Source organism: Ovis canadensis, chromosome 4, assembly GCF_042477335.2.
Source record: "Ovis canadensis isolate MfBH-ARS-UI-01 breed Bighorn chromosome 4, ARS-UI_OviCan_v2, whole genome shotgun sequence".
Classification (NCBI taxonomy): domain Eukaryota; kingdom Metazoa; phylum Chordata; class Mammalia; order Artiodactyla; family Bovidae; genus Ovis; species Ovis canadensis.
Genome location: NC_091248.1, coordinates 64,569,190 through 64,589,645, shown reverse-complemented (window position 1 = coordinate 64,589,645; position 20,456 = coordinate 64,569,190). Strand labels below are relative to the sequence as shown.

General features: G+C 42.4%; 1 protein-coding gene across 1 annotated transcript in view; it reads right to left on the bottom strand.

The window, feature by feature from the left end:
• EPDR1 (ependymin related 1) overlaps positions 1-14,595 on the bottom strand; it is a 35,140-nt gene extending 20,545 nt beyond the window's left edge. The window contains exon 1 of the mRNA XM_069587935.1: positions 14,002-14,595. Coding sequence (XP_069444036.1) covers positions 14,002-14,306 — 305 coding nt within the window. The 5' untranslated portion in view covers positions 14,307-14,595. The remainder of the gene's footprint in view (positions 1-14,001) is intronic.
• Positions 14,596-20,456: the final 5,861 nt, after the last annotated feature.

The window sequence follows — 20,456 nt, the reverse complement described above, 5'->3', positions numbered from 1 at the left end:
CAGGGTCTGCCAGCCATGGATGTTGAATGTTACCAAATGATCTTTCTATATTTCTTCAGATGACTGTATAATTTTTCTTGTTTATTCTATAAATATAGTGAGTTATATTGACTGAATTTTTAACATTAAATCAAACTTGCATAATCACCACTAGGTCAAGATCAATATTAAAATTACATACTGTCAGATTTAAAGATTCCCAGGTGGCTCAGTGGATAAAGAATCTACCTACAATGCAGAAGATGTAGGAGATGCAGGTTCAATCCCTGGGTCGGAAGATTCCCTGGAGGAGGGCATGATAATGCGCTCCACTATTCTCACCTAGAGACTCCCATGGACAGAGGAGCCAGGCAGGCAAGAGTCCATAGGGTCAAAAAGAGTCGAACATGACTGAAGTGACTGAGCATGCACAAATACACTGTTGGATTTAATGTGCTAATAGTTTATTAAGAATGTTTACATCTATACTCATGAAATTTATGATTTTCATACAATGTATTGCTTGATTTTGTTATTATATAATCCTGGTATGAAAAAATATTTGGAATAAGTTCTGGCCTTCCTTTTTAATAATAACTTTGGTAGGATTGATATGTCTCCCTCAAATTTTATAACATTTATGAATGAATAAAAAAAAAAAGAGAAATGCCAAAGAGCTAGCTGACCATGCCCACCATGTGAAGATATAGTGAAAACTCAAACCCAGAAGAGGGTCCTCACTCATTGGCAGAATTCACACTCTGGACCTTTCCCAGTAGACCTAACTTTAGCCAACAAAACAGCCTGCTATGAAAGGACAGGGGTCATCCAAGGAACTGCAGCCTTTTTGTCCAGGGGCAGCTGCTGCTTCTCTTTGGGAGCCATCTGTCCCAAGAGTTCCTCTTTTCTTTGGAAGGTCTGAGGGCAACGCAGTCACCCTGCTAGGAGTCTGATTCTTCAGAGTGCCTCTCGGTTTAAGAGGTACTGCTTCAGAAGGAAACCATTGGTTGGGGGCGGGGGGCGGGGGAGGTGGACTTCCAATGCCCATATTAGGAGGAATTCTCCAAACCAGAGGGTCAGGAGCAGGAGAAGCACTGTAAAGAGTGTTTGATGAGAGAAGAGCTGTGAGTAGCTCATGGATGAAAGGAATCTGGGGGATGTACTGATCATGACATGCCCTTTTACCTGTAGTGGAGTGTATGCTCCACTATAACCCTGCTTCAAAACTTTTCAAAATATGGGTAGACACTGAAATTTAATTCACAAAAATTATTCTTAACAAAAAAGATATTGAATGTAAAATATAAATGAATAATAAACCATAAAACCATCACACAAATCCACTAGCTTATTGTTAAAATGTAATTTAGAGAAAAAAAAGAAAATTTAAATATAGAATATTGAGAAGAAAAGGGCCTCCAATTAAAATAAATAAATTTAAATTAAAAAAATAAAAGACAAGGGGACATTGATAGATAAGGTGAAGTTTTTTCAAGAGTTAAGAGACTACCATGCACAAACTTGTTATGATTATAAATACAATGTTTATTAAGTGAAAGATTTTCTAGGAAAATATAAACAACCAAAACTGACTCAAACTTAAGCAGAAAGGTAAGCTGGTCAACAACTAGAGGAAAAATCCTTATAATAGCCTAGTAAGATCTTAGATCTTTGATCTTAAAAAGAGATCAAAGAGTTACTGCCAGAGTCCAGCCCTGGTGGATCCAGGGTAATTCAAAGGTAGGGACGGCGTCGGAGTCCTTGGAAAAATACATATTTAATTACAGAGATATAGAGAGATTAGAAAACGGATAGTGTAGTAGGAAAATTAGTGGAGAAAAAGAGGCTGAATCACTTGGTTTACATGGAATAGCATCCATGCTTCAGATGGGAATTCAGCCAGAAAAACAGGGAGCAAGAAAGAAGAGACATAGGGAAATCAGTCTTTCTGGAAACTGATCCGATTTCTTTATTTTTGGGTTTGCTTATATATATACCTTTTGTTACATATAGGGATGAATACAGAGTCACGCAGTGGTCAGCAGTCCTGACCTTTATCAAAATCAGGTGCTTCACATAAATGTAAAAAAAAAGGTCTTAGGGATATTACATCATCTTCTGGCCATGAGACCTGCTGACATTTTATGATCCTTTCTTTCTGATAACCAAAAAACTTATTTTTTCCAAGGGTGTTTTTTCTTAAACCAGGCACCACCCTCCAAATAAAGTTACATTCCTATAGGATGAGGGTGTAGTGAGATACAATCAAGAAAGAAATTTATTTAACCCAAGGGTAACATGATTAATCTTAAAGGTTAATACTTATTTCTCCTATATGCTTAAAGGTTAATGCTTATTTCTCCTATATGCTAGTTATATTCATTATAAGGGCAGGGAATATGGAGATTTAGCAGCAAACATCAGCCCAACAAATGAAAAACCTTTCACCAATGTTCCCCTTAAGATCTGTTTAGTCTTAAGATAGTGATAAAGTTACATTTTTACATAGCAAGGACACAGTGATTTATAACAAAGTACAGTGATCTATTACAAAAGAAAAAATCCATTAACCAAAAAGTCTAGTATTGCTAAACTTAAAAACTACTGTATTTCCTTTTCTATATTCCAAATACATTGATTAATATATTCCCAGGTGCCTAAGGATATGGACGCCTGGCGACAATCATTGACTCAACAAGAAGAAAAAGCCCTATGCTAATTAAGACTCTCAAAATACTCCAAAACTCTCTGTGCTGTTTATGGTTAAGAGGTAGAAAACAATCATGTGAGTTGTGGCAGGAGTATGCATAATCCTGTCACACAAGCTAGTCTGTCAGCAGAGAGGTTTGACCTAAGACATCCTTGTCACACCCAGGGCAGGGAATTAGCAGCAATTATTGGCACAACAAATGAAAAACCCTTCACCAATATAATTCCTAACCAACCCACTATACTAATAATTTCCAACTCCCCAAAAGAATTTGCCTTTAGTAAGTCTAAAACATCTCATGCCTCTCAGATTGGGAGGCTGTAAACAATCACATGTGGCCGGACGAACCTATACAGGTGGGCTAGATAACCTTCAGAGGAGTCCATAAGCTGAAACACTCTTGTCACACCCAGGAATTTTTATTGCCTTGGAGCTGCACGTTAACTCCTTCTCCGAGAGAAACAGTTATGGGGGAGAGCCCCCCGTAAAGTCAGAGGTGTAGGTGAGAACATAAAACAGACTCTGGTTTGGGGGTAGATGCTCGGGAACAGGGGGTTTCCTGAGGCTTGATCACGCCTTTGCGTATGCCAAGCCTCCTTCCTCATGACCTTTGCCATGGGCGGAGTTCCTCACGCTGGCCCCCGGCAAGTTACTTCTTCAAAAAAAGTTGGGTCCACATGATTTCATGAATCAGTTTTTTCCAACCTCAAGGCTATAGAGCATACAGAATTACAGAAAGATTGCCAATTCTTTTACAAAACTATGAAACTCTGACATAAAAATATAGAAAACACAAAAATATAAGCTAGATCAAATTAAATTGTGGTTATGGATTAAAAAACAAATATTAAATATTAACAAATCAAGCAGACTATTAAAAAATAATACATAATAATAGAACTTATTTCAGGAATGCAAAGATGGTTAAATGTTAGACAATCCATTAGTATAAATCACTAGGCTGGGGAATTTTAAGACTCAACCTGATTCGAATAAATTCTTTATAAAATAGTTCAGAAAAATATTTACTGAACATGATAGTGTGTCTTTGTTAAACCAGCAGCCTGTAGGAGACGTAACTGTGGCAAATTAGAGGCATTCACTTTAGAGTGAGACTCGTGACAAGGGAGTGTGACATCACTGCAGTATGTCATTCTGCCTTTCAGTTTCTTGTTTATCATATTTGAAATTGCTAAAAATAAATGAGGCTCCTTATAGGTGTGAGTGGGGTGAATAAGAACATTCATATTTTGCCAGTTGAAATATCAGCTGGAACATTACCTTCCTGAAAAGCAAAGTGGTCAAAATTTTATAAATGTGTAATCCCTTTTCAACCACTTTCTTATCCAGGAATCTGTGCAAAATATTTTTAAAGTAAATTGCACACAGATACAAGGTTACACATGTAGTTATTTATAGTAGTGAAACATAAAGGAGAAAGAAATCTAACTGTCCCCTATTAAGGATTGCTTATAGAAACTGCGTCCCATCCATTAGCCAGAATACCATGCAGTCATTAAAAATGATTCTGTTAAAGATTACATGAAAGTAAAAGTGAAGTCGCTCAGTCGTGTCTGACTCTTTGCGACCCTATGGACTGTAACCTATCAGGCTCCTCCGTCCATGGGATTTTCCAGGCAAGAGTGCTGGAGTGGATTGCCATTTCCTTCTCCAGGGGATCTTCCCAACCCAAGAATCAAACCCAGGTCTCCCTCATTGCAGGCAGATGCTTTACCATCTGAGCCACCAGGGAAGCCACAAAGATTACATAATGGCATGAAAATATGCAATGTTTTGTTAAATTTTTAAAAATCACATAGCATGTTTCTAATTTAATTTTAGAATTGTATATACAGAAATAGAAATTGAAAAATCTAGAAGAGCATATATAAGGGTTGTTAATTCTGGACAACATGATTCTCTTTACTCTATTTTGCTATTCTTGGTTACCGAGATTTTCCACCACGAACATGTATCATACTAGTAATCCAAAAGTCATAAAAATAGTATTTATTCATTCAGTAAACATTATTGAAATATACTAGGTGCCAAGCACTTCTAGGTGCTGGAGTTTCGGTACTATACCAGACTGATCAATTTCTCCTCTCACTCCTGGGAAGAGAGACTCAAGACAATGTCACTCAGTAATAGTGTCCTGAGTAAAACAGAATGAGATGTGATGGAGAGTGGGTAGTGGAGAGGGCTTTATTGGGCAGTCACATAAGGCCCCTCTGGGCTAAGACCTGAATGGGAAAAGCAGGAGTTCAAAGATGATACAAGCAGACTAGTCAGTGTGGATGAGCTTGCACAATATTGTTAAATGAAAAACAGCCTATAACCAAACAGTGTGTGCTACAGTATGTAAATTGTGCATCTAAAAGTCTCCTAGGATATTTAGAAGATGTTACAGTAGTCATGTTGGCTTGGTAGTTATGGATAATTTTTACTCTTTGCATATCTATATTTAGATATCCTTTTGCAATGAATATATGTTATCATTGTCATTCATTCTCTCATTCAGAAAAATTTAGTCAGGGCTATTCTATGGTGCTGGAAATACAGCAACAACCAGGGGAAAATCCTGGACCTAATGGAGCTTTACTTTGGGTGGCAGAGGAAATGAGGGAACAGACTTTAAAATTTAAATTAAATTAAATAGCATATTAATAAAATATTAAAATAGTATGTTAATAAAAATATGAAATAATAGGTAAATATCTTGAAGATAAAAGGCAGTGAGGTAGAGTATATGTCATGAAGAGAAAGGACAATCTAATTTGCATGTGGGTCATACAGCTTTTCAGGGGAAAGGCTTTCCAGGCAGAGGAATCAACCACCCAAGTGCCAAAGGAGTGAGCATGCAGAGGCTGTGGGCTGAGTGAGTGAGCTGGTGATGAGGTGATAATGGATGGATGGTAGAGTGAAGAAGTCAAGACAAGGTGTGGAGGGGCTGGGGGAGCAGATCCCACAGCATGGTCAAATCCCTGCAAAACCTTTACTCTGAGACATAGAAACACACGGGAGGGTTTTGAGCAGACAAGCAACATAACAATTTCAGCAAATCACTCAGGCTGCAAGGTTGAGAATAGACCAAAGGGAGCAAGGGCAGAAGTAGGGACCTGTTAGGTGGCTGTTGCAAAAAACCCAGGCAAGAATGATGAAGGTTTGGACCAACCTGACAGTAAAGATGTGTGACAGTAAAGAGAAAGAGAAGGTAAGAAAATGAGGTAAAAGGAGGGGAACTAGAAGAGCGTGATGTCCTGAAAACCACAGAAGAAAATACATCAAGATGGAGGAAATGACAAACAGTAAAATGAAAACAGATAAAAGATCACTTGATTAGTAATGTGGAGCATACGTTCCTTGACCAGAGCCGTTTCAGTAGAGCTGTGATGGAGAAAGTTTGCTTGGAGAGAGTCCAGGAGAACATGGGAGGACAAAAACGGGAATCAGCATGAGATTTGCTTTAAATAGATGGAGAGAATGCAGTTTCAATTAGTAAGAAGATCAAGAGAAGATTTTTTTTTTCTTGAAAGCTGGGTAAAATAAAATAAATTATAAAGGGGGAAAATAGAAGATTTTTACTGGAATTGGGGAAATATAAGCCTATCACATTTATTCCAGGAAAAACAAACCACTAATTGGTGGAATATTTTCAGATCTTTGGGCACTTTGCCCTTGACCACCATCTTTGAGGTCAGAATCAGGAAGAAACAGTTCAAGGTTAATGGAGAGAAATAAAGATATTTCCAAAGCAGTATGGTGACCACCTCTGGCTTCTATTTATAAATTAGTCTCCTATTCCACCAGTGCCTTTAATCTCCTGGGCTTATCTTCCTTGGAATTTCTTTTTCCTCATCCTTGCATCCCACTTTTTCCACATCCCAGTGTCAATCCTCTGAAATTCAGGGTTAATAGACCCACAGAATTAAGATTCTTAAAGCAAACTTTACGTGCTTCCAAGAAAATCTCTTTCATGAAGAAAAACTCAGTATTACAAATCCAGCATGGTTTATTTTTCGAGGATCAAAATGCCACAAGCAGTTAGACTTCCTGAGCTAATGAAAGAAAATACTGGCTCCAGCCTTCAGAGATCAAGGAGGAGGGAGTAAGGGCAAAAGAGTAATTCTCCTGAAATTCTGAAAGGAGTTCCTCAAATGAAAGCCCAACCCGTGCAAAACAGGGCTCAGGATCAAATAAATTTGTTGAATATTTCATACTAATTTACTTCCCCCAGCACACAGACACATTCTGAGGATTTACAACGATGTTAGCCCCAAGAGATCCCAAAGGAAAACATACGAAAAAATGTAACCTGACCTTCCCTTCCCCTCATTAAACAATTTAGTCTAGAGCCATTAGGCAGGGTCAAGCAAGGTAGGTCTCTGCATGGCCTGGCCTGGAGAGCCCAACAGTAAGACATCCAAGTAGGGAGCGGATAGCATAGCTATGCCTGATACCTACTGCAATTGAATAAGTGAAGTGAAGTCTCTCAGTCATGTCCGACTCTTTGCGACCCCATGGACTGTAACCCACCAGTGTCCTTAGTCCGTGGAATTTTCCAGGCTAGTGTACTGGAGTGGGTTGCCATTTCCTTCTCCAGGGGATCTTCCCAACCCAGGGAATGAACCTGGGTCTCCTGCACTGCAGGCAGACGCTTTACCGTCTGAGCCACCAGGGAAGCCCAAGGAAGCCAGTTTTCTCATGAAAAGGAAGTTACAAAAAATGAACAGGAGAAATCTAGAATGATCCGTGGTGGTAGGTCAGAATTAGAGATACGGGTATAAATATCTCTGTGTATTAAAATCGGAAGCTTAGAAATAAATGTGGATGTAAATATGTATATATATGTGTGAATGAGTGAGTGTGTGTGTGTGTGTGTGTGTGTATTCAAACCTATATCTTTTTGCTTTGTCTAGTGAGGGTGCCTGGACAGTGCCACCCAATAGCCATAAGCACAACTACAGCAGGGACCTTGCTTCCAAATATTATTCTCTAGTAAAAATAACCAGAGCTTCCTGAGAAATGACTTATTCCAATAATCCAGCAAGGAAAGTACAGATGATCTTGAAATATCTTGGCAGAAATCAAGGATATGTTCAAAGAAGAGAGACATGTCAAAAGAACATAGAAGCCAACTTGAAGGGCTTCCCACTGGCCAAATCTGAACATCAAATAAATAGTGATAGCAAATGGAATTCAGTGAGCATCTGTATATTCATGCTGATAAAAATAAAAGAATAACTTGACACTTTAATGAAGAACAGAATATGTACATGGCCTAAAATATCTCCCTATAATATACTTATGGGTTATAAAATATAAAAGTATCATTTCACACTTAAGAAATATTGCAGACATCAATCATCAAGTTACCAAAGTAAACATCCAGATGTGCCGTTTCCACCCTAGGTGAATAACTTGAATCTAATTATGAGGAAGCATCAGATCAAGGAACATTCTACTAAATAATTGATGTGTCATCTTCAAAAGTATTGAAGTGCAAGAAAGGCTTAGGAACTGTTACTGACAAAAAGAGACTAAAAAGACACACCTAAATGCAATGCTTAAATATAAACTGGGTCCTTCCTGCTACAAGAACATCAAAAACACAAATGACAAAATCTGAGTAAGACCTGAATTTCAGATGGTAGCAAGGAACACATGCTAATTTCCTTGTTTCCATGGTTGTGTCCCAAGACAATGTCCCTGTTTGTAGGAAATATACACTGAAATACTGGGGGGCCTTGGGGGCAACAAGCTGACAACTCACTCTCAAGAGACTCAGGGGAAAAAATGGCTATGGACTAACTTTTTCTGTAAGTGTGAAGTAATTTTAAAATAAAATTGTGCATTTGGAGAAAAAAAAACCCTTATCCTGATCCTCAAACACGTATAATTGTCGAAGCTGCCCCATGTGATAACTTCCTCTGGAATGAATCTTCCACAGCAGATCCTTGAAAGGACACTCCTGTAAGCAGTCCCATTCAGTCCCACAGTATACAAGGAGGCTCCATGGAGAGGATAGCCTTCTGAGTTTGGAGCCAAAGTATAGAAAGGCAGCCCATCTCATCTCTACCCATGAACACAAGCTTTGGTGGAAAGGTGAAAGAAGAAAGAGATGTATCTGAATTTATCTACACAAAGGGACAAGTTGAAAAATAAATTTAGAATTTATGTCAAGTTACTGCATCTTACAAGAAAAAAGAATCAGCTGAATGTAATAAAAGTACAAGTAGTGTTCTCATGGTATTGTATAATTTTATTTGTACCTAGCTTTTAAGAAGCCCTAAATATTATTTAGTATCAATACTGTAGATATCATTAAAATCAAATTAAAAGATGAAAAGCACTGATATTCCAAGAAGGAAAGGAACTTGTGGGGGTGAAGCCAGGATTAGAAGCCATGTTTGGCATCCCATGGCTGTCTAAATGGACGTCCACATGCTTTGTATGACACTAGGTGGTTTTCTCTAAGAATAGAGAAGAGAAACAATATTCTGTTCTCCAAGAAGTAAAATGCTCTATAAAATCTGAGACAGAGATGGAACTAATCAGAATTTGTATAAGATAAAGTGGATACTTGCCACTCCATTTAAGATATACTTTTCTTTTCATCCTTTAGTGAAAAAAAAAAAATCCTCAAACATGTGGGATTGGTGGTTGAATAGTCCTCTAAGATACATTTCTAACTTACCAGTGTATATCCTCTCAAAGCCACTCTGTTCCCTTTGCATCAATAGCTTCATTAATTCCAATTCCCAATCTACCATTTTGTAAATAGGAACAGTAAGTTACTGGTAGTCTAACAAAATTCATTCAGTATCTACACTGCTTCTCCCATGAAGTTCACTATGTTACTGAAATACAAGATAATCTTGCCTTTCCTTCAGTCTTCCAAATGTAATACTTGTGAGTTTACCGGAAAAAACAGTTGGAAACAGAAAACAAAATAGTATCAGTTACTAATATTTCCCATTCTCTGCTAAGGCTTGTCTTATCTGAAGCTTGTAAAGTTATTTAATCTTTTCCATCATCTCAGGGAGAAGAAAGCCTGGAAAATCCTAGTCATTCCACAGCAACTATCAGTGGGATTTTCCATAACTATCTGAATGCAAAATAAAAATCTTAAGAAGTTGATCCAATTCTAAAACTTACTTCTCAACTTACTAATAAATATGAAGAGACAACCCATCCATATTTTCTTCAAATCGTATCTGGTTTCTTGGCCAGACTGCTAGTACCTGAAAAAGTTTCGGAGTTTGTTCCAACAAATCTACATTTACAAGCTTAAAAATGCATCTGTGCACTAACCATTTTTTTCTGCATCTGACTTAGGGCCAGAGATGGGACTGTAAGATAAAACCCTGCCAAGGAATTGAGAAGAAAAGGAGTAAAATTGCCTTCTAAAAGCTAAACTGTGAGATTAACACTTGACGGATCAGGGCAAATGTGAAAAAATGAGAAATCACCACATGGACACAGGGAACAAAAGTCAATATCTGGTAATAAACCATAATGGGAGAGAATGTGAAAAAGGACATGAATATATATGTAAAACTGAATCACCTTTCTGTACCCAGAAACCTGCACATTGGAAATCAACTATACTTCAATTTAAAAAGTAAAGAAAGAAATCACCACATGGGGACAAAAAGCTTTGAGGCCAGCAAGATTTGGCTGTGACCTCAGTGAGGCTATAATATACACATCTGAAGACTCTACTAATTGATCATGGAGTTACAGAAGAAGAAAGGTTGCTGAGACAGCCTGAGCAATACCTGCCTAGGCTTTGTGCAGAGTGAAGGGGGTCTGGACCAGCAGTGTTGGGATAGCATAGGATCAGGGACTTCTATGCTTCTAACTTCTCTAGTGAAAATGATGCATTGCTTAATCTTAGCCTGATTCCGCTGGGCTGGCCTCTTATGTATGATGGAAAGCTCAACATTGAGCGCACAGCCCAGCCTAAAGCAGGCAGTCATTAGACTCCATGAATTTGCTCCAACTCTTCGCTCATAGCCTCCTGATTAGAATTTGGCTCTCTACATAGTTCTGCCTACAGGGAGAGAATGACCTAGTCAGATTTGAGAACTCTGGCCCCCATGCCAGCTACAGCACTCACTGAGATATACAGTGCCACACTTAAGCTTGTTTATTCTCAGCCAGCTCCCAAAGAGAGGGCCCTGGAGGGTGCCACAAGGTCGTTTCTGAGCTCATGGGGCTGGCAGCGAGTCTCTGGGCTATGGTAAATTTACCGGGATGGCGAAGATGGTGGTGGCCAGAGGGACAATTGCCACACCTTCTACATTGCACTATGTGCTGTACATAGTTGAACTCATTTCATCCCCACAGCAAAGCAATACATTAGGCATTAGTAGCATTCCTATCTAGTAACCCAAAGACCTGCATTAGAAATTGGAATTCAGAGGCAGATTTATCTGACTCTAAAGCCTAATACCTTAAATCATGAAAATCCTACCTCTGGGAGGTGGGGGGATGAACCCTATCCTCCTTTCCTTCTCCTGGCCTCACTCCACTGTGTCAGCAGTGTGCTTTTGGGCCATCCTGTTACCGATCAGGGTTCTTGGCCTCTTTAATCAATAGAAACTGATCAGAGGCCAGACAAGAAATTCAGGCAAGGCTTTATAGGAGCCGCTGCTGCAGTCGAGGGGGTGAGGGGAACAAGAACAAACAGATCCCCAAGGGGAGCAAACTTGTTCCTTACACAGGATGAGGGTAGGGGTGTATCCAGGGGTTGGGTTGCAGGGGGATGGCTTAGGTGGTTTGTCCACCCCTTAATCAGTGGTGTTTTGTACAGGGGCATGCACATAATCGGCTGCTTTTGCTCCAGGCTCTTTCAAATGTGGCAGTTGGGTTTTGGGGTCCCTTTGTATCCTTTATCCAGAATTCACCCTAATTGTGCATGCACATGGTTATTTTTAGCCCCATATAGTTTCTTTGTATCTTGTTGCTGGAGGAGAAGTATGTCCATGTGTGAGCACTGCAGCGTAGGGTCCCAGGGCCCAGGTCTGTCTCAATCCTAGTCCATCTTTGACATGGACTCATCTGTAAGCCACCACTATACAAGGCTTCAGGACAATGCACACAAAGAGCAGTACTTGACCCTTCTTCAGAAGTGCAGAAGCCAAATCCCATCTCAGCAAACAGCATCACCATCTACTCAATGCCGTCAGTACCATTAGCTTTCACAAGCCAGGACTGACTTCCCCCACCACCACCCTACAGCATACCATCTGATCCTCTGCACCTCCTTCAATAAGCCTCTTCAGTATCCTTAAAATTTCTCAAAAGTGTCCACTTCTCACCATCACATTGCCACACCCCCTCTTCCACCTGGATCTCTCTACAAACATCTCCTAGGTCATGTTTCAGCTTCTTCTCTTGTTCTTCTTTATTCTCAACCATTCATCCAGTGCTCTTTAAAAAACCCAGCCATGGCATTCCACTGTTTAAATATCCTTCCCTGGATCCCCAACCTCCCTCCATACTCCACGCTTCAGTCTAATAGTGATTGGCCTGCAGTTCTTGGGATATTCTCAGCCTTGCCTGTGGCAGGATGTCCCAGAATACACCTGGATGGATCCTCCTGGATCAGTCTTCCCTCCACACCCACTTCCCCCTAATGATCACCCCGTCCAGGGATTTGGGGGCTCACTCCTGTTCCACCTCCTCCAGGAAGCACCTCCAGGTTAGGTGCTTGTCTGGGGTGCTCTCAAGCCCAGCTCATCCCTTACCCCACTATATGGGAATTCTTCCTTATATGATTCCACCCCCAGACCATAACCTCCCTGAAACCCAAGACCCACTCTGATTATACAAAATGACTGACACACAAAAAATGCAGACCGAATGAATAAGTAAACAAACAAGAGCCCAGTATATCATAGATGTCAGAATCCATTCAGCTTTCTCCAGTCCTAGCTCTAGATCTGAGAAAGTTATCCAATCTCCCTTGACCCCAGATTTCTCTGCTTGTAAAATGGAGATCATAAAACCTGCATTGTCCAGTAGTTGTGATTTTTAAACTAAATAATATGGTATGTGGAACATTTTCAGGACCATGCCTGGTACATAACAAGTACTCAAATGCTGGATTTTGCTATTATTAATACAAAGTTCTTCAAGACTTAACAGAAAACATTCATCTTCTTGAAAGAGAAAAGATACTCCCAATACCCCATGATGACTCAGCTATTCCAGGCCTCCTCAGCACTCGTAGTTTACAATCATGTACTATTTTGCATTCTCAAATATATTGCTTTGAACAATTCTTGCATTTGCATACTGTCTTCAAGATGCCTAATACTTCAACAAACACCTTTAGGTGAAATGATATCAAATTTTCTCCACATTTTACTGCCCACTGGAGCCTTAAACTGTGGACATTCACATGGCACCTCCTAATTATGCCAGCTCCATATGAGAGGCCAGCATAACCCTTGGAGGAACACACAGAGAAAAACAGGAATGAGGCAGAAGGAACTGACAGGTGGCGATCCCAAAATAGAAATCAAGTTATAATGGGGTCAGAACAAACTGCAGTCTCAGGAAAGAGGGTGTCCTTTGCAATAACAGATGCAGAAAGGTAAATAATCACGCCAGTGGTTAAAAAGCATTGTAGCATAACCTCTCTGTGGAATATTGTGCAGCCATTAAAAATAGGTAGCGGCCAACTATTAAAATGGCAAATAACAACAGGTAAGAGATCATGTTCTGTAAAAAAGAAGATACAGACATACAGGCTTTTTGATCACCGAATGTAAAACTTGCTTAAAAGAAATTTTAAGGGAGTAGACTAAAATTTCAACGGTTGTGACAGTTCTTTTAACTGATCCCGCACACTTTTGGTTGAGTTGTCATATTCCTTTAAAAAGGAAAAAAAAAAAAAAAACTCTTATAAAATATGTATTCGTCGTGTCTCCCTCACAGATGTCTCCTGAAAAAGCTGAGATAGTGCAGAAGACACGCCCTAGGCTGAAGGGGGCACCAGGAGTCAGGAGGCTGACTCAGCAGCCTTTGAATGTGGGCGAACCAGGGCCCGGGGGCGCCACCTTTCTTCACCGGCCACTGCCTTGCGAGGTCTCACTGAGTGCCCGCCAGCACGCCGCCCCCAGTGTGCCAGCCCGACACCCAGCCCCCAACTCTGCTGTTCCCAAGAGATCCTCTCCGTGAAGTTTATCTTTGATGGGAGGAAGGCAACGCGAGCTGCTGGAAACCCCGCACTCCGGCGCAGCTCCCTCGACCTCGCCCTCCCCGGGCCGCCCTGGCCTCGCTCTCCGCGCCCCGCGTACCTCTTGCAGGGGATCAGCGCCTTCCTCTCGTCCAGCACCCGCACGCGCTGGTTGAGCCCGTCGTAAGACAGCAGGGCGCGACTGTAGCGCCCGGTGCTCTGTCGGTACAGCACCTGGCGTCCCTCCCACTGCTGCGGCGCCTGGCAAGGGCGCTGAGCCCCTAGAGATCCCCCAGCCCCCGCCCCGGCCCCCGGCACCGCTGTCCCCACGCCGCAGAGGCAGCCCAGCGCGCAGACCCAGAGGCCGCCCAGCAGCCAAGCGTCCAGGGACCCTCGGGCCACGCGGAGGGGAGCTAGCCCAGGCATCGCCTTCTGCCGCGGCCGCAGTCCCCAGAGAGCCAGCCCGCGCCCAAGGGGGCGCTGAGCAGCCCAGGCACTCGGCGGGGCTTTCTCCAACTGTGCCCGAGGGGGATCTTGGCCAAGTTGCTGCTGGTCACGGCGGGGGCCTTTCCAGCTGTTGGGATCAGGATGCGCAAGGCCTGGGAGCCGGGATCGGCCACGGGAAAGCTTCCGTGAATCGTGTGAGAGCTGTTTCTGCCTGGGCCGCTGCCGGCGGCCGCTACTGTTTTCACTTGCTCTCTGCTGCCAACAGGAAATGCAGTGGCAGTGGTGCCACTAGCATCCTGAAGGGTATCCGCATTTTAAGGGGGGTGGGGTGGTGGGGTGAAAAGGAAAGTGTTCTTCTGCTAAGTTGAGTATTCAGCAGATAACCAACACTGGAGGACAAACTCAAACACAAGATCAAGAAAGCTGGATCACTGCACTTGCTGTACCCCACATAACCCTGTCCCTTTATCAAACTGTTTTTGTTGCTGTTCAGTCACCACCTCATGTCCAACTCTTTGCGACCCTATGGATTGCAGCACATCAGGCTTCCCTGTCCTTCATTGGAGTTTGCTCAAATATATGTCCATTGAGTCAGTGATGCCATCCAACCATCTCAACCTCTGTAGCCCCCTTCTCCTCTTGCCCTCAATCTTTCCCAGACAGGGTCTTTTCTAAAAATTCGGCTCTTCATATCAGGTGCCCAAAGTATTGGAGCTTCAGCTTCACAGCATCAATCCTTCCAATGAATATTTAGGGTTGATTTCCTTTAGGATTGACTGATTTGATCTCCTTGCAGTCCGAGGGACTCTTAAGAGTCTTCTCCAACACCACAGTTCAAAAGCATCAATTTGTCAGTCCTCAGCTGTCTTTCTGGTCTCTCATATCTCACAAACACGACTACTGGAAAAACCATAGCTTTGACTATATGGACCTTTGTTGGCAAAGTGATGTCTCTGCCTTTAAATATGCTAATAGGTTTGTCATAGCTTCTCTTGCAAGGAGCAAGCATCTTTTAATTACGTGGCTGCAGACACTGTCCGCAGAGATTTTGGAGCCCAAGAAAACAAAATCTGTCACTATTTCCACTTTTTCCTCATCTATTTGCCATGAAGTGATGGGATCAGATGCCACGATCTTAGTTTTTTGAATGTTGAGTTTTAAGCCAGCTTTTTTTACTCTCCTCTTTCACCTTCATCGAGGGGCTCTTTTGTTACCCATCTGCATATCTGAGGTTGTTGATATTTCTTCTAGCAATCTTGACTCCAGCTTGTGATTCATCCAGTCCACCATTTCACATGATGTACTGTCAGTTCAGTTCACTTCAGTCGCTCAGTCATGTCCGACTCTTCGCGATCCCATGAATCTCAGCACGCCAGGCCTCCCTGTCCATCACCAACTCCCGAAGTTCACTCAGACTCATGTCCATCGAGTCCATGATGCCATCCAGCCATCTCATCCTCTGTCGTCCCCTTCTCCTCCTGCCCCCAATCCCTCCCAGAATCAAAGTCTTTTCCAATGAGTCAACTCTTCACATGAGGTGACCAAACTACTGGAGTTTCAGCTTTAGCATCATTCCTTCCAAAGAAATCCCAGGGCTGATCTCCTTCAGAATGGACTGGTTGGATCTCCTTGCAGTCCAAGGGACTCTCAAGAGTCTTCTCCAACACCACAGTTAAAGGCATCAATTCTTTGGCGCCACTAGCACCACAATTCGCAAAATCTTCAGCACTCAGCCTTCTTCAGAGTCCAATTCTCACATCCATACATGACTACTGGAAAAACCATAGACTTGACTAGACGGACCTTAGTCGGCAAAGTAATATCTCTGCTTTTGAATATTCCATCTAGGTTGGTCATAACTTTTCTTCCAAGGAGTAAGCGTCTTTTAATTTCATGGCTGCAATCACCATCTGCAGTGATTTTGGAGCCCCCCCAAAATAAAGTCCTACACTGTTTCCACTGTTTCCCCATCTATTTCCCATGACGTGATGGGACCAGATGCCATGATCTTCGTTTTCTGAATGTTGAGCTTTAAGCCAACTTTTTCGCTCTCTTCTTTCACTTTCATCAAGAGGCTCTTTAGTTCCTCTTCACTTTCTGCCATAAGAGAGGTGTCATCTGCATATCTGAGGTGATTGATATTTCTCAATCTTGATTTTCTCAATCTTGATTCCAGCTTGTGTTTCTTCCAGCCCAGTGTTTCTCATGATGTACTCTGCATAGAAGTTAAATAAGCAGGGTGACAATATACAGCCTTGACGTACTCCTTTTCCTATTTGGAACCAGGCTGTTGTTCCATGTCCAGTTCTAACTGTTGCTTCCTGACATGCATACAGATTTCTCAAGAGGCAGGTCAGGTGGTCTGGTATTATCTCTCAGAATTTTCCACAGTTTATCGTGATCCACATAGTCAAAGGCTTTGGCATAGTCAATAAAGCAGAAATAGATGTTTTTCTGGAACTCTCTTGCTTTTTCGGTGATCCAGGAGATGTTGGCAATTTGATCTCTGGTTCCTCTGCCTTTTCTAAAACCAGCTTGAACATCAGGAAGTTCACGGTTCATGTATTGCTGAAGCCTGGCTTGGAGAATTTTGAGCATTACTTTACTAGTGTGTGAGATGAGTGCAACTGTACAGTAGTTTGAGCATTCTTTGGCATTGCCTTTCTTTGGGATTGATGTACTCTACATATAAGTTAAATAAGCAGGATGACAATATATAGCCTTGACATACTCCTTTCCCAATTTTGAACCAGTCCATTGTTCCATGTCCAGTTCTAACTGTTGCTTCTTGTTCTGCATACAGGCTTCTCAGGAGACAGGTACAGTGGTCTGATATTCCCATCTCTTTAAGAATTTTCCAGTTTGTTGTGATCCACACAGTCAAAGTTTTAGCATAGTCAATGAAGCAGACGGAGAAGGCAATGGCACCCCACTTCAGTACTCTTGCCTGGAAAATCCCATGGATGGAGGAGCCTGGAAGGCTGCAGTCCATGGGGTCGCTGAGGGTCGGACATGACTGAGCAACTTCACTTTCACTTTTCACTTTCATGCATTGGAGAAGGCAATGGCAACCCACGCCAGTGTTCTTGCCTGGAGAATCCCAGGGACGGGGGAGCCTGGTGGGCTACCGTCTATGGGGTTGCACAGAGTCAGACACGACTGAAGCAACTTAGCAGCATGAAGCAGATGTTTTTCTGGAGTTGTCTTGCTTTTTCTATGATGCAATTTGATCTCTGGTTCCTCTCTCTTTTCTAAATCCAGCATGTACATCTTGAAGTTCTGAGTTCACTTACTGCTGAAGACTAGCTGGAAGGATTTTGAGTGTAATCTTGCTAACATGTGAAATGAGTGCAGTTGTACAGTAAGTAGTTTGAGCATTCTTTGACATTGCCTTTCTTTGGAACGGGAATGAAAACTGACCTTTTCCAGTCCTGTGGCCACGGCTGAGTTTATCAAAATTACCATCTGCTAACTCCAAATTAAAAGTGTAAAAAGGGGTCTCTTCCTGAAGAAATTACATCAGTCATTCATGGCCATTTGGCAGCCAGTAGAGAGCCTGTGGGTCTCGACACTATGGGGATTAGTCTAGACCCTAGACACTGTGGGACTAGACACTATGCCTTTGCTCTTGGGCTGAGGACTCAGGAACATGCCTGGTGGCCACATCTGCAGTGAGACCCATCACCTCACCCATCACCTGACAATAACACAGACCTACATGTTGGTGTCTGGAAGTTTAGGGTCGTTAAGAACAACGTTAACTGGGTTTATGGTTTATGTCTGTGTAAGGTTAGAATCTGTAGTATGGACTCAATATAAAAAGCAACTATTTAAAAAACAAAAGGTGAGGGTGGGATGATCTGAGAGAATAGCACTGAAACATGTATATTATCATATGTGAAACAGATGACCAGTCCAGGTTTGATGCATGTGACAGGATACTCAGGGCTGGTGCACGAGGATGACCCTGAAGGATGGGATGGGGAGGGAGGTGGGAGGGGCGTTCAGGATGGGGAACACATGTACACCCATGGCTGATTCATGTCAATGTATGGCAAAAAACCACTACAATATTGTAAAGTAATTAGCCTCCAATTAAAATAATAAGTTAATTTTAAAAAAACAAAAACCAAAAAACACCTTGTTTTCAAAGTTTATGTAGTCTTTTCACCTGATCTGCTTTTCAAGGATGAGGAAGAGTGAGGCAGGTGAACGTGGGAGAGAGCATTCCTGGATGAGAGACAGATGCGGGGCAAGAAGAAATGAGTGTGATTTGGGGGTTCAAGTATGAGGCATCACTTGGGGCCTTGAAAATCCTTTTAAGGCTTTATTATTAATTCCAAAGTTTTGGAGCCAACCATAAATGTAAAGCTAGGGAGAGTGTCATCAGGTAGAAGTCTTAGGAAGCTCCCCCAGGTCACTGTGGAGAATGGCAGGGCAAGGCAGAGGGCAGGGGGATGAGGAAGATGCTGTCACAATCTAGACAAGAGCTACTGTCTGAGTAAACACCTTGGTAGTAGCAATGCAGAGGATGGAAGAGTTGGGAACTAGAGAAAAGGACAGACTTGGAGGAAGACCACTTCCTCTGAGTAGTTTGGATCACTGGAAGTTCAGTCCTGAGTGACAGAAGATGAATTCAGTTTAGGATTGGCTGATTTTGTGATGACTGTGGGATATACAGATAGAAATACCCAGGGGACAGTTGGATAAACATTTCCAGAGACCAGCAGGCTTGCATGTGTGCCTGCTAAGTCACTTCAGGCATATCCGACTCTGTACGACCCTATGGACTATAGCCTGCCAGGCTCCTCTGTCCATGGGGTTCTCCAGGCAAGAATACTGCAGTGGGTTGCGATTTCCCACTCCAGAAGATCTTCCTGATCCAGGGATCAAACCCACGTCTCTTATGTCTCCTGCAGGCAGGCAGGTTCTTTATTGCTAGGGCCATCTGGGAAGCCCAGTAGGCCTAGGGGTCTGGATTTGGAAGCCATTGGCATTTAGTTGGTCACTTAACCCAGAAAGCACAGTAGAAGAGTGGTTTTCCACTCATGGTGATTTTGTCTCCCAGGGGACAGTTGGCAATATCTAGAGACATTTTTGACTATTACAATGGGATAGAGGGCAAGCCGCCCCTGGCATCTAGTGGGAGGAGACCAAAGACACTACTAAATTACCCACAATGTGCAGGACAACCCTCCCCACCCCAGCTCCCATGGCTCACTCAAAAAAGAATTATCCAGTGCTTTTGACACTAGTGCTCAGATTGAGACAACCTGGAGCAGTGGGGAGTGTAGAGAGTGAGAAGAGGGCTGAGGATGGAGCCCTAGAGAACTCCCAACATTGAAAGGACGGGCAGGGAAGCAGGCCCTGGAGGAGACTGAAGAGGAGCTACCAGAGAGAAGCCAATGACCAGGGGAACTTCCCCAGTTACTTGAGATTTTGGCAAATCAGTGTCAAGTATGGGGTAATGGATTGAGTGCTACACGCCAGGCAAGAAGAGGGAGGCTGGTTGTCACACTCTCCAGATGAATTCCTCAATGCTGCCACCCTCTCCTAGGAACACTAAAGCCAAAGTACCAACAGACCTAATCGGGTAAGCAAGGAGCTTTATGGAGAAGGGTTCTCAGCTTTTCCCCTCCCTTTCTTAAAGGACATTCCATCTGAGAATATCAAGGAAATAAAGTGTCGTGACTTGGTACTTGCAGAGCTAAACTAATGCAGCAGGTCCAAACTAGCTATAGAAGTTTGAGTCCTCCCCAAGTTTGCCCTCCTCAGCTGATTCTTAGGAAAAGGGCAGGGAGCCCAGTTCATTCTCAAAACTGTATCTTCTTCCCTGGTAGGAACTTGGGCTGAAACTCATTTTCACTAAACCAGGGTTTAGACCTACTAGAATCTAATACTGAAAACAGCTTGAGATCTCATCTGGGCTATCCTGTTTGCTTGCTGTTTCACTAGCCTGCACTGGCATTTGAAGCTTGGTTTTCTACAGAAAAAAAGATACCTCTCTAGATGGGCCCTGCTGTATTTGGTTACTCTGGGCTTCCCATAAATAAAACTAGACTCCTTGAGTGAATCCTGAAATATGTTTGTCTCATTTACCTTTTCAACTAACGATGTTTGATTCATGTA